Source organism: Ziziphus jujuba, chromosome 4 (assembly GCF_031755915.1).
Source record: "Ziziphus jujuba cultivar Dongzao chromosome 4, ASM3175591v1".
NCBI lineage: Eukaryota > Viridiplantae > Streptophyta > Magnoliopsida > Rosales > Rhamnaceae > Ziziphus > Ziziphus jujuba.
This window is the reverse complement of record NC_083382.1, coordinates 12,444,187-12,458,623: the sequence shown is the minus strand read 5'-3', so window position 1 is coordinate 12,458,623 and position 14,437 is coordinate 12,444,187. Positions and strand designations below refer to the sequence as shown.

The 14,437-nt window shown below is 33.3% G+C and overlaps 2 protein-coding genes across 2 annotated transcripts; both read right to left on the bottom strand.

The window, feature by feature from the left end:
* Positions 1-1,033: 1,033 nt before the first annotated feature.
* LOC107432193 (F-box protein SNE) lies at positions 1,034-2,168 on the bottom strand. Its single transcript, XM_016043272.4, has one exon. The coding sequence runs from the start codon at positions 1,770-1,772 to the stop codon at positions 1,305-1,307; it is 468 nt and encodes a 155-aa protein (XP_015898758.1). The 5' UTR covers positions 1,773-2,168; the 3' UTR covers positions 1,034-1,304.
* Positions 2,169-6,915: 4,747 nt separating this feature from the next.
* On the bottom strand, positions 6,916-13,873 carry LOC132803546 (receptor-like protein Cf-9 homolog). The gene is made up of 7 exons (XM_060816757.1): positions 13,772-13,873; positions 12,179-12,272; positions 11,414-11,536; positions 10,804-11,287; positions 10,357-10,723; positions 8,524-8,742; positions 6,916-7,128 (listed from the first exon to the last, which is right to left on the bottom strand). Exons 1-7 carry the CDS (start codon positions 13,871-13,873, stop codon positions 6,916-6,918), a joined length of 1,602 nt encoding a protein of 533 aa, XP_060672740.1.
* Positions 13,874-14,437: the final 564 nt, after the last annotated feature.

Sequence of the window (14,437 nt, the reverse complement as noted above, 5' to 3'; positions counted from 1 at the left end):
ATTAATTTATGTGCTTTTTTTTTTTTTTTTAAATGATTTGAGAATGAATGATTTAAAATAAAAAAAAAAAGAAAAAAAAAGAGAGGGTAATAGCAAGGGAACCAATAAAACTTGTACTGAAAAGAGACTGGTTGGAAACTTGCAAGGGATGGGCATGTAACATAATGACTTAATGATCAGGTATTTTGTTGGACCACCCAGTTGATCAGGTTTATCCAGTCCCAATCAAACACTTTGAGAAGCCCATATCTAAATTCACACCACACATAACAAAACAACCAAACAAACCCTGTCATATTTAAACTCTCTCTCTCTATACATAAATGACCTACATTATGATTAATTGGGTCTCTTATTTGTGGCCCAGTTGGGTATTCCATATAATGTTTGTCATTAGGGCTTAATTAAGTTCAAGACCAAGACATTTATAAGGAGTTAAAAAAAAAAAAAAAGTTCAAGACCAAGATTTTTGAATCCACCTAAATGGTGTCGGAGTGGCACTTGTCAAACATAATAATGATAGATATTGATATAAATGTTCATTGAATATTAAAATCTTCCATTAAATACTCCTAATAACTATAAAACTGACATTCCACCTATATATAAAAAAGAATAGAAAATTATAGTTCCAAAACAATTAGATTCAAACCCATCACAAATAAGTAAGTAAATAAATAAATAAATGAATAAAAGCAACTAAAAAAAAAAAAAATAATCACTTTGGAATATGTGTTGAATATGACAAACAATGACATTTATTGGTATAAAAAAAAATAAAGATGAAAAAGTGGTTCTTTTAGGCTATGGTAGCTGAGACAAAGATTTTCATGAGAAAACAAAAGGAAAAGAGAATTCACTGAATTTTGGTACTATGAGCCTTCACCATCACTCCCTAGTTATAGCCAGCTAAGATATGCTTGGTTCCATTTCCTTCCCAAATCCTACATCCAAAATTAACAAAGTAATAATAGATGGCTCTCTTTCTTTCTATCTCTATTCTTTTCACTCATTAATTATATAAAGAGGAAAATAAATAAAGTAATAGTACAATTTCTCAATAAAATATTACAAACGAAACCCATGCATGCTTACCTTTTTTTTTTTTTTTTTTCCCTCAAAAAAATCAAATAAAAAAATTAAAAAAATAATTTTTTGATTTATTTTTACTTTTTTTTTAGAATATTTGATGTATAAATATAATAGACTAAACTAGTACCCACAGCAACCATTGCTACAAACCGCTATCAAATCCTTCTTCGTTTTGTTTCAGTCAAAGTCAAAATTAAAAACAAGTAAACAAATCAGACGTTCACGGGCTTGCAGAGGAACATGAGAGACGATGCGGACGCATCACCACCACCAAGCCTTCCACTTCCACTTCCGAGCCTCTCATAGTAATCAACGCAGAACAGAGAGAGCGAGAGCTGAACCTCGTCTCCAGTCCAAACCCGCCTGACCAGGTCCGAGTGGCCAAGTCGACTCAGCACCTGCCGGACGCAGACCATGTAGAGCCTTTTGTAACCTCCCAGCGCCACCACCACCGGCCGGACGGACGAAGGAGGTGGAGACGACACGTGGCGGAAGCAGAGGTGCTCCCAGAGCGAGTCGTTTCTGGTTATGGCGCACCAGAGCCGGCAGACACACGCTGCGGCTCCGAGTGACGGTCCGTCGAGGCGTTTAAGGATTTCTATGAGGATGTCAATGTGGTCGTTGATGCAGAATCTGGGCCTTTTTTCTTTTTGATCTTCTGCTCTGTTTTGCTGCGGCATGGTTTTTGAGAAGCGGAGAAAGAAAGTTAGCGAGAGAGAGAGAGAGAGAGAGAGAGAGAGAGAGAGAGGGCTATTGGGTATATATGGGTGAGAGTTATACGTTTCAGGGTTTATGTAGGAAATGGTGAAGTGGGGTTTTAGAGAATTTGACTAAATGAATATATATAATTTTGTTATTTTGTTTTTTTGTTTGGTAAGAGAGAAAATTTTTGATTATAAAAAAAGAGGTTGAGAAAGAAAGTTATTTTTGTTGTTGGGTTGGGGTATCAAAATGAGGAGAGTAAAATCCAAGAGAAAAGATCCAAACAGCAAATAACAGGAACCAATGCTTTGCTTTCTTCTTTTACTTTTTGTTTGCTTTTTTTATAAACATTGGTTTTTTTTTTTTTTGGTGGGGGTTAAGCAGATTTATTGTTTGTTGTTTTTAATGGTGTTGTTTGTATTGTTGTTTTGCATATTTCAAAGAACTTTTTGCTTTGAGGCCGTTGTGAAACAAAGAAAAAAAAAAAAAAATCACTAACTTTGAAGTGAGAAGATCGAACAAGTAATATAGTAATAGTAAAAGTTACTGGCTAGCTACTGTGTTGGGCTTAGCCATCCATTCCATGCACATATAGAGAGACAGATGGATATGGTCCGCAACTCTACTCTCTCTGTGTGTGTACGTATTTGTGGTGGACCATGGCTTAGAGGGTAGGTTCCTAAGTAGGTCCTGGCTCTTTTGTTACACACCGCACTAATATTATAGAGTCTTTCTAGCCTCTGAACAATGCTACCAGCTTTCTCTCACTGGCTAGGCTAATCAATATTTGCAGCAATTCTTATAATGGTTATATATTCCTATAACGAGATTCACAGTATGTCCATTATCATCGTTTTAAGGATCGAAATTTTAAAATGTTTGTTTTATAAATTTTTAAAAAACATTGATCATAATGCAATACTAATTGTCCAAATTAAAAAAAAAAAGAAGAAAAGAAATTGAAACAATTAAAATGAAAGGTCTTAGTTTCAACTTTAATTTAACAACCAAATTAATTATCAATTTAAAGTTATTGCTTGATTCCTGGCTTTTCTTTGCTTGAAAGAAAGAGAAGGAATCTAGCAAGCTTGTAGTAAAAAAGAAACAACAAGTAGTTAATTTTGCTCGTGAATGCTATATATAGGCGAACAAAGCTAAAAAGAGAAAAATCTAATACCGGACTTATAGGAATTTGCAAAATTGTTATTTTTCTTTTTTCTCTTAGGCAGCTAGAGATGGAAAGGAGAGTCACGTATAAGCTACAACAGGCCTCCAGCTGGGGTTGCGTTTTGGTGTGTTGAAAGAATAATGCGTATTTGGGTAGCAACCAAAGCAAAAGAAGACCTTTTACATGATGATGATGATGAGGGGCAGAACCCCTATTTGATTGTCTTATAGGGGTTTGGAATTTGGCACACAAAGGAAACCCCCCAGTCCCTTTTAGACAGAAAGCATAGAGTAAAATAGCATTAAAATACAGCCTTTGAAATTGACATTAGATATATAAAGCCTACCCCACCTTCCCCCCGTATATCTATATATATATATATATATATATATATAGACTGTTATGGATACTTGTTTTGTATTGTGTTGGACTGGTTTGTTGGACTCATTTGAGAAAAATAAAAAAAAAGCACCATTTTTTTTTCTATTTCTTTTTCTTTTTCTGTGAAAAAAAATAAGAATTTTGATAATTTGCAAAATTACAAGAAGAAACCCGTGAAGTGCACGAGAAAATTTTCACATTTTCCATGCACTCCATTCAACGACTATTTTTGTAATTTTGTTGTTTGTAAAGTATGTGCCACATACAAATTGAGTCAACATGCATATCAGTGTGTTTTTTCATACCCATTTCAATAAAAAACATACAAAAACCAAAAACTCCATGGCCCATATTTATGATGATGTATTGAAATTTATAAATTTATTCCTTCTCTATCTCTCTTTCTCTCTTTCTCTACTAAGATTTTTTCAGTTTCATTGAATTAGAATGCATGATTTAGCATCATTGTCAGCTTCTTTTTAGATTAAACTTATAGATCAATTTTACCATGAGGTTTTTTCTTTTCTATTATCATTTTTTAATAAATATTTTTTTTTGGGGCACATAGATCTGATCTGATAAATAAATTTTTTAGTATTGGGTTTCTAACTTGCTGTTTATTAAGATGATATTTAAATGCTCGTGGGGGTGAGGAAAGTCAAGGGAAATAAACTAAGGATTTGTTTTAATCAAAGTCTTGTAGAAGGTACTATTAGCCCAAGCACATGATGCTAAAAACTTGGAAACAATATCATGATCTAAACAAAACAAAACAAAACAAACAAGTCGGTAGAAGGTAAACAGAAAAAGACTTCAGGAAAAAAGGCAATAATGAAATTACAGCCAGAGTTGTAAATCAATGCAAATGGGTGACATAAAATTCCCTAACTGCTCTCTTAGCTACAAGCGAACCATCATGGAATCTGATGGTCTTATTGTTTTGGAGAATTTAGCTATAAATGGTTGTATCTTTTCTTTTGGGTCTTCTTGACCTCTCCTACATTTTCACATATTATATATAATGAGGCATAATTTGCTGGTGGGAATTCCCTGTTTTACTGGGTACTTTTGGAAGGAAAAGCAAGCTTCTTCTCATACAAGTTATTACAGCACACAGTCAAAACCTTTTGGTGGAAAACTTTGACATGTCTATTCTACAACTTTCAACAAATTTAAGTTGTTCGAAAAAAAACAAAAAAAAAAAAACCACAATTTTTCCAGAAGCTATAAACTCAACTACATAATTTTTTTTTTTCTTTGCTGAGATGGAAGAAATATCAATTTTTTTCTGGTCATTCGTATTTAGTCTTATGGCCTAATTCCAAATGTAGCCAACAACAATTCCAACGACTAGCCCACACATATACCCTATAACTACCACTTTCCGATCAAATTCAAATGGAGATCCCATGCTTTTCTTCTCTTCAAATATTGAAGGTTGAGCTGGTGAGTCTTGGGAATTTCCACATTTCTTGACAATGGGTTCCCACACAATCCTACATTTACTTCAAAAGAGCTGTTTGGAAATGTGTCAAATTGTTTGCCATGTGTTATAGACCCTGTGAGGTTATTATGTGCCACATTGAAAAGATCCAAGAAAATTGAGCTATGTAAGCTATGGAGGAATTTCTCCTGACAACTTGTTATGAGAAAGACCCAATGTTTCTAAGCTTGATAGGTTTGCCAAAGATGATGGAATTCTACCTCAGAGAATGTTATTGGAAAAGTAGAACAAATTAAGCCCCTTTAGATTTATTTAGATTTCCTATCATGTCTGGAGTCTCCCCTTCAAACGTATTGCTGAAAAAATCCATCAACCTCAGTATATTTTGGATCCTTTCATAGTCTATGACTCTGCGTTTCTTTGTTACTGTCATTGGATATTTGAAATATGTACTCCACCTGTCTCTCTACAAATCCTGCAAAAACCTCTCCAAATATGTCAACTCCTTTGTGTTATTAGAATTTGTCATGGCCTTCCATTGTTGGAAGTATCCAGAAGGCAGATGTCCTCTGAAATAGGTGTAGGAGAGGTCAACTATCTGTAACTTGGGGAATGGAGTTCTGGTTTAAGGATCATCTATAGAATCTATTAAAACGAACATTGAGGATCTTCAACTGGGGGAGTCTTCCCAACAAAGATGGAGAAGCGTCTTCAATCTGATTGTTTTCTATGTCAAGAACTTCAAGCATTGTACAGTTTGCCAATAATCTTCAAACTGGTTTTCACTCAAGTTTGCCATCTTTAAGTGGTATCCATTTGTCCATGTATGTGGAATGGGTTCTTGAAAGTTTTTTCCTTTTAGTTGCAGGATGGACAAATAACCAGTGAAGTTTCCTTGACATAAGGCAGATTTCCACTCAAATGATTGGTAGAAAGGTCGAGGACGAACAACGAACTCAGGTTGCAAATCAAAGGTGAAATTTCTCCTATCATTACGTTGTTCGAGACCTTGTAATAATTGATGGATGGCGGTGGGATTGAGAGTGACCCTTTCATCTTGTTATATTCAAGATCTAGATGAATAATTTTGAACCCTGGGAGGATAGCTAGAAATTGATCAAAGCCTGTAAGAGAATTGTTACTAAGTTACAGAAATGACAAAGATTCCATGCTTGCATTAAATATCCATCTTGATATTAGGCCTTGAATAAAGTTGTTTGATGGATTTAGCAAAAAATTTTGCTTTGGTTTTCAGGAATCCAGGGGAACTTGATTAAATTGCAAGAATCCTGTGATAGAAGGTGAAAATATGGAAAGGTAGAGTTTGAACTGGTTCTGGTGGAGAGCAAAAAATTGTTGTATGATGAATCAAGTATTGATAAATTTGTGAGCATAAGTAACATATCCATCTCCATTATCCCATTTAAAATATTCATCTTCAGGTTAAGAAATTTGAGACTATTCAGCTGAGAAAATGAGCTTGGAATTGGAATCTTCAAGTTACTAAATGAGAGGTCCAAACTAGTTAATAGGTTGAGGTTACTAATTGAGGAATGGATTTGCCCTGTAAAATATTTAAGTGAAAGGTCCAGTTCAATAAGCTATGTGAGGTTACCAAGTGAAGCAGGTAGTACACCAGAGAAACTTGAACTAGCCAGCTTAAAAAATTTGAGGATGTTGCTCAAGTAAAATACAGGCAAGTCAGCTTGTGAGATATTTGTTGCTCAACATATTAAGAAACTGTAAATTTGGTAGATGAAATATTTGAGTTGGAAATTCACCATACAATTCACAATCATGGAGACCCAAAGTTGTTAAAGAAGTTAGATTTAAAATGAAGTCAGGAACCGTAAATGCTAGGTCAACATCACAAAAAGAAAGATGTTTGATGCTGCTTAAGATTTGGATTAGGCTTCTGAAATTTGAACCATTTAGTCTCCACAAATTTTCAATTGAATCTGAATCAATATTAAGAGACAAATCATGGGAAGATAGCTTGGAGCGTTGTGAAATTTCTGATGGAAGTTGACCAAAAAATTGTGAATTGGAGAGGTAGAGATATGTTAGCCATGAAAGGTGGACAAACCGGGATGGGATTGAGGAGTAGTTGAAGTCATTGTTGGTAAGGTTAAGCCTTTGAAGATGAAAAAGGCTGAAAAAGACTGGTGTTGGAGTTTATATGACCATAAAGGTAGCCGCTATTGACGTCAGGCCCAACAACATGACCAGTGTCCTCATTGCAAACCATGCCATTCCACGAGCAACAGTCATTGCTGGTGTTGTGACCTTCAGTTTTCTCGGACGTGAGCTTAGTATGTGAAAAAGCATCACTAGAATCACACTTGTAAATGACAGGGTTTAGCTTAAATTTTAACAATGCAGATCTCTCATCCCCATGGCACTTGGTCCTGGATTGTATAAGAGAAAAAGTATGTTTAGAATAAAAAGATGAGAGGAACAAAAGCATTACAATGAAGATGGGGTTACAAAATGATGAAAATTACATCTAAATAAGAATATTTATGTATATATCTGCCTCTCTGTGTTAGCAAGACAATTTGATTCATATGAGTAGATAAATTTATAGAAAGAAAATAGAGCCCTGTCGAAACTGCTGCACTCTGGTAATGGTTATGGGGCCTAGAAAGTTTGCCATTTGGCAACTGGTTAAAGATAGTTGGGTTTAAGGGGACATTTCCTTCTATTAATATGCATTCAGTTAGCATCAATTTGAAGTTTTCTAGAATGCTGCATTTCTTTTTCTCGGCGTAGAGAAATAGAAATTTTGTTTGGAAAGTCCTAAAAACATGTGTTTGATTGGTATTTGTGAAAACTACTTTTTAAAATCTTGTTAAATAGACCTTTAATATTTTGTTGACTTTGTTGATGAAGTCTCCATCTCTGTCCTATGTGAGCATGCATGTGAGCCTTTTATTTAAATTTGCAGTCTTCTTGATGTTCTTTATATGTATAAATTTTATTTTGTTTATTATTCAATTCCTTTGATTAAAAGGGCTTAAATTATTCAGAAATTCTAGGGTAAAAAATTAAGATTTAAAATAACCATATTTAATGGTCGCTGCTTGTCAACTCCGAGTACTTCTACTAATGATCTTTCGCTTGTGCTATCAACTTTGTCTCAAATTTCCTTAAAAATGTAGATTACATTCTTTTTATATTGGCTTTCTTTATATTCTTCAATGTTATTAGAGTAATTAATTTTGTTGGGTCAAATTTCAATAATAAAATGATGTAATAAATAATTATGATATTTTAGCCATACAAAGAGCTTAACCCTCAATATCCATACAGAAATTAAACCATACAATAACAGTTTCAAAAGGTGTAATAATTCTAAGACAGAACCTTTTTGGCTACAACTGAAACATAATTGTATATCATTTTGGTGAAGTACTTCTTCAGCTTGAGTATATGCTATTTTCTATATATATATATATATATATATATACACCAATATGGAAAGACAGATCATGCATAATAAAAAGTTCAAGAATAGAAAGTCAAAGAGAAATGTTGCACCAAAAGCACCGAACATTGCATTATACAAATTATAAAGTCAAATTTTCTTTTATTTATACTAATTCTGCTGAGAAAACAACTTACTTACTCTTACACTAATGCTGCCTAATTCTTAATGTCTTTATCAAACCAATCATATCACCTCTCAATTACAAAATAACCAATCACAGACCTAATTACTAACCCACATCTATACCCCTGCAGCTTCATCTGTTGAAGTAGGAATATCAGCCAGTAAGTTCTCCTTCATATTTCCATACTTATTTGACAATGGATTCCCACACAATCCTATGTTTCCTTCAAAAGAACTGTTTGGAAATGTGCCAAATTGTTTCCCATATGGTATATAGTTCCCCCTGAGATTATTATGTGCCACACTGAAAATTAAGCTCTGTAAGATGTGAGGAAATTTCTCCTGATAACCAGTTATGAGAAAGATCCAATGTTTTCAAAGACAGATGGGATTCCAGTGGAGAGAATGTTATTGGCAAGGTTGAGCAAATTAATCCCCTTTAGATTTCCTATTGACTCTAGAATCTCTCCTTCAAGCCTATTGCTGGAGAAATCCATCAACTTGAAGAAATTTGGAAGCTTTCCATAGTCTACTCTGCTTTTATTGATGATGGTTATCGAGTAGGAGTATTAATATCCATACCAGCTGCTTGCCTGAAAATTTCTATGCAAATAATTCATTTCATTTGTGATGCCAAAACTTTCATGGCAATCAATTGTTGGAGGTATCCTTGAGGCAGATGTCCAGAGAAATTATTGTGAGAGAGGTCAATGATCTGCAACTTGGGGAATGAAGTTTTGTTTCTATGATTGTTTATAGCACCATGGAAGATATTGAAACTTCTAAAAAGAGCCTCCAAATCAGAAAGATTTTCAAACCAAAATGGAAAAGTATCTTTAATCTGATTATTGCTGATATCAAGAACCTATGGCATTTTACAGTTTGCCAATGATGTTGGTAACTGACCTTGAAATTGATTTTCACTCAAGTCCGTCATCCTAAAGCTGTTATTATTTGTCCATGTACTAGGAATGAGTCCACAAAACTTGTTCCCATCTATTCTCAACACAGATAGAAAATGACTTACCTTCCTAAACATGAAGGAGCTTTCCGCTCAAGTTGTTGCCAGAAATACCAAGAGAGTACTGTGAAATGAGATTGAAAATAAAAAGTGAGATTTCCTCTAACAGTGAATTATATGAAATCTCATAAATATCGATGGATGGTGGTGGAATTGGAAGTGACACTTTGAGCCTGTTACCATGAAGATATAAGACTTCAATTTTGGACAGTGGGTGGACAACAAAGAAATAATATGGACCATAACTGGTTAGAGAATTGTCACCATGGTATCAAAGCTTCAAAGTTTCTGTGCTTATATTTTAAAACCATCCAGGTGTTTTGCTTTGAACAAAGTTTTGTTATAGACTTAGAACAATTTGCTTTGGTTTTGCAGGAATTCAGGGAACTTGCTTAATCTGCAAGCATCAAGAACTAGAGATCCAAACTGCGGAAAAGTAGTATTGATTGAATGGGTATCTGAGATGACTGAGAAATTGTTAGATGCTAAGTTAAGTTTTGATAAACTTGTACGATTAAGAAAAATATCTAGCTGCAATATCCCACTTAGGTTATTCCCATCTAGATAAAGATATGGAGATTCTTAAAGCTGAAATAATGAGCTAGAATTGTACCCTGCAAGTCATTCTGTGAGAGGACCAAGCTAGTTAATTTGGTGAAGTTACCAATAGGAATGGATATGACCAGTAAAATTGTACAAAAAAATAATCTTCAAGATCTAGAATTTTGCAACAAGTATGTATCATCGGAATGCTCCAACAGCAACTTAATCATTATATATAAAATATAAAGATAACTTATTTATTATTAATATTGCCAAAAAGAGCAAAAACACCAATTTATGCAGAGGTGTTAGTTTACTCTTTACTTTAGCAGCCTAATTCTAAATGTTTGAGAAAACCAATGATATTTCCAATCAATTACAAAATGGCCAACCGCAATCCCAATGACTAACCCACAAATATACTGTATCACTACTGGTTTCCAACCAAATTCCAATGCAGGCCCTTTCTCTTCTTCTTCTTCAACTATTGAAGATGGAGGTGGTGAGTCCTTCAAGTTCCCACATTCCTTTGACAATGGCTTCCCACACAAACCTGCGTTTCCTTCATACGAGCTATTCAGAAATGTGTCAAATTGTTTGCCATGTGGTATAGGCCCTACCAGGTTATTTTGTGCCACATTGAAAGTTCCAAGGAAATTGAGCTGTGTAAGCTGTTGAGGAATCTCTCCTGATAGCTTGTTATGTGCAAGGTCCAAAACTTCTAGTTTAGAAAGTTCCCCAAAGATGATGGGATGTGACCTGTGAGAAGATTGTTGGAAAGGTAGAGCGAAGAAAGACCTTTTAGAATTCCTATCAACTCTGGAATGTCTCCTTCAAACCTGTTGTTTGAAAGATCCAACAAATTCAATGAATTTTGGATCTCCCAATATTCTCTGGCTGTGCCTTTATTAGTTATTGTAATTTTAACATAATAATTACTATCATCCTCTACAAAAACTTTCATGGCATCCCATATCTGGATGTAGCCATGAGGTAGAGGTCCAGAGAAAGAGTTGTGAGAGAGGTCAACAATGTGCAACTTCGGGAATATTGCTGTTTTATTTTGGTGATCAGGATCCTTTATAACACCACTGAATTTGTTGAATTGTAAAACTAGAACGTTCAAGTCAGGAAGAGTTGCCATCCAAAATGGAAACGTATCTTTGATCTGATTGTTACCCACATCAAGAGTATCAAGCCATGTACAGTTTGCTAATGATCTTGGTAATTCACCTTCAAACAGGTTGTCACTCAACATCATCGCCCGTATGTGGCATCCATTTGTCCATATATCCGGAATGGGTCCGCCAAAGCAGTTCCTTTCTAATTTCAGATAAAAAATAGAATTCCAGTTTACTAAACATGGAGGGAGCTTGCCACTTAAATTGTTGTCAGACAGATAAAAAGTAGCAAGTGAAGTCAGATTGCAAAATAAAGGTGAAATTTCACCTTCCAATGCATTGTTTGACACGTCATACTCCAAGATGGATGGTGGTGGAATTGGGAGAAATCCTTTCAGCTTGTTATTATAAAGGTATATGCTTTGTAACTTAGAATGTGGGTTGAAAAGCACTGCAGATTGATCAAAACCAGTAAGGAAATTATCATTAAGTTCTAATCTACACTCAGTTTCTATACTCATATTTAATACCCATATGGGTATTAATCCTTGAATATAGTTGTTTGATAGTCGAAGTGCAGACTAATGAAGCATATATCCAATCAACCATCAATCATGACAGCAACAAAAAGGAAACAGAGGAAGTCAACCATTCTAGCTAGCTGTTAAGGTTACATATGGCAATATATATTCTGGAAACACCTTTCACGGGACTGCATGTTTATAGCTCCCTTTATTATTTTATACCGTTGCTTTGTTTCTTTCCTTTTACAAAGATTGACCTTTTGTATAAAGACTTGGTTGAACATCTTGTTAAGTCAAGAAAGAGTGAAGAAGAATTTTCTTCACTTCATTGCTTCCTTTTTTCTTCATTACTTTCTTTTTCAAAATCATTACAGACAATTTGGTTTGGTTTCGGAGGGATTTAGAAAACTTTGTCAGGTTGCAAGATTCCAACTCTAGAGCCTTCAACTGTGCAATGGTTGTGTTTGTGTTTGAACTGGTGGAACCTGAGATGACCAATAAATTGTTGTCCGACAAAGAAAGATATGATAAATTTTTGAGCAAAAAAAACATGTCCAGATCCACCATACCACTTAGCAGATTACGAGACAAGGAAAGAGTTTCAAGATTCTTAAGCTGATAAAATGAGCTGGGAATCTGACCTTCCAGCTTATTGGATGAGATCTGCAAAGTAGTTAACAAATGAGCAACAGAAACAAATCTTTTTTCAAGTGTTGATTCATTTACTTTTTGTTTTTTTTTGGGCAAAAGTTTTCATTTATTCAATAGTCTTGCATATATTTTCTTTTTTGCATGTGAGCATTAATTAAGAAAGCACACTATATGGGTCGCTTTTGTAATTCTTCCATCGATTGTTTAATTCTTTCACGCTATAAGGGTCGCTTTTGTAATTTTTCCACCGATCGTTTAATTTCTTTCACATGCTATCATCAAACCTCAAAATATCTGTTTTGATTAATTTTTCTACTCTGGTTATTATTAAATTCCAACATATACGAATCTTGTAACAGATTAATACAATGGATTTTTATACAAATTTTATTTGACATTTCCTTATATATAGTGTATAGTTTTTAATAATAATAGATTCAAGAGACTAAAATTAGAAAATACTCCCTGTTCTTTACAGGGTAATTTTTCTATATATACAAATATAATTTTACAAGAGCAAGTTATGTTTGGACATGACATCTAACCTTCATACCTAAGCTTTTTATTATCTAACGAAATATGGCACTGATCAATTCAATGTTCAAAATTCGTTCTTTCCTTTATTTTAATAATAGAAACTACTTAAAGTAAATTGTTAAAAATGTAGCATCTTGAAATCTTCTATAAAAACTTATATAGCTGAAAAAATATTTTTTTTGAAAAAAATAAAAATCTTTTAAAAATTACAAAATTATAGAATACTATTTAAAATGTATACCATTAATGAAAAATGGGAAAAAAAAGTTTTGGAAATGAAAAAAGAAGATTTTTTTTTAAAAACAAAATAAGAACTGTTGAAGTACTAAACAAATTTTATAAAAAATATTAAATGGATTTTAAAAGAATTGCACATGTCTTACCGCTTCGGTGTACATATGTGTTTTTTTTTTTTTTTTTTTTTTTTTAAATAAAAAAAAAAGGTTCTTTACTATGTATACAAAATGAAATTCTATTTTGAACAAAATACTTATGAATCATTTGATGGAAAAGAATTGTAGCTATACACAAAATGCAGTACTATTGTCGTTGACAACGGATCAATAAGGCAAATGAATTCGATCAAGAAGATCTAGTACTATTCCATAAGATTAGTTTATATTGCCCACAACTCATGAGTCCACGATCAATTTAAGCAATATATATAGAGTGAATATCAATAAGCCCTGTGGACTCATAAATATTAAAAATACTTTTATAGACAACCTAATTATAATAATTTGTTTGGGTGAAACTTTGAAGAGTTAATTTATAATTTTTCTAATGAAAAAAAGTCAAAAACTATCATAGTTACTACCGAGGGAAAAAAAAAAAAAATGAAGAACAGATAAAAAAAAAAAAACTGTAGCTACAAGCATGCACCTACAGGCTCCGACATTGTCAAGTAATGAAGACAACAAAAGAAGAAAAGCAATGTCTCTCATCCACAACCATCCGCTTAATGCCCCATCTACCTGTTCTGAGTCCTGATCATGATTAGAGATAACTTTTTCTTCACGTTGGTTCCCTTCCCTGCCTTCATTTCTTTTTTGGTCATTAATGCATATATCTGTCATAGTCTTTTTTCAATTTTTTCTAATTTAATAATTCAAATTTGATCAACAAGGCAAATGAATTGGACCAAGAAGAATACTATTCCATAAGATTATTAGCTTATATTGCCCACCTCTTATTCAAAAATCAGTTTAAGCAATTTTTATCACATGAATATTAATAAGTCTGTTGACTCATAAACATTAAAATATTTTTACAGACAACCTAATTATTATATTAATTAATTTGTTAATTAATTTTGTTAAATTATAACAAGGTGTGTATATATATATATGACCACTTTGATATTATGATATGGTTCAGTGAACAACCTATATACTTTAAAAAAAAATAATTAAAGCAAATTAAAATTTCGGATAAAAATTGGACAGTATATTTATAATTTTTCCAATGAAAAATAAAGAAACTGACTATCCTATTATCCTATATATGTGTTACTACTCAAAAAATAAAAATAAAAATAAAAATAAAATTAAAAGAAAAAAAAACATGTTACTACTGTTTACTAACAATAGCTAGATGCTTGCACCGACAAGCTACGATATTGTCAAGCAATAAATGAGAAC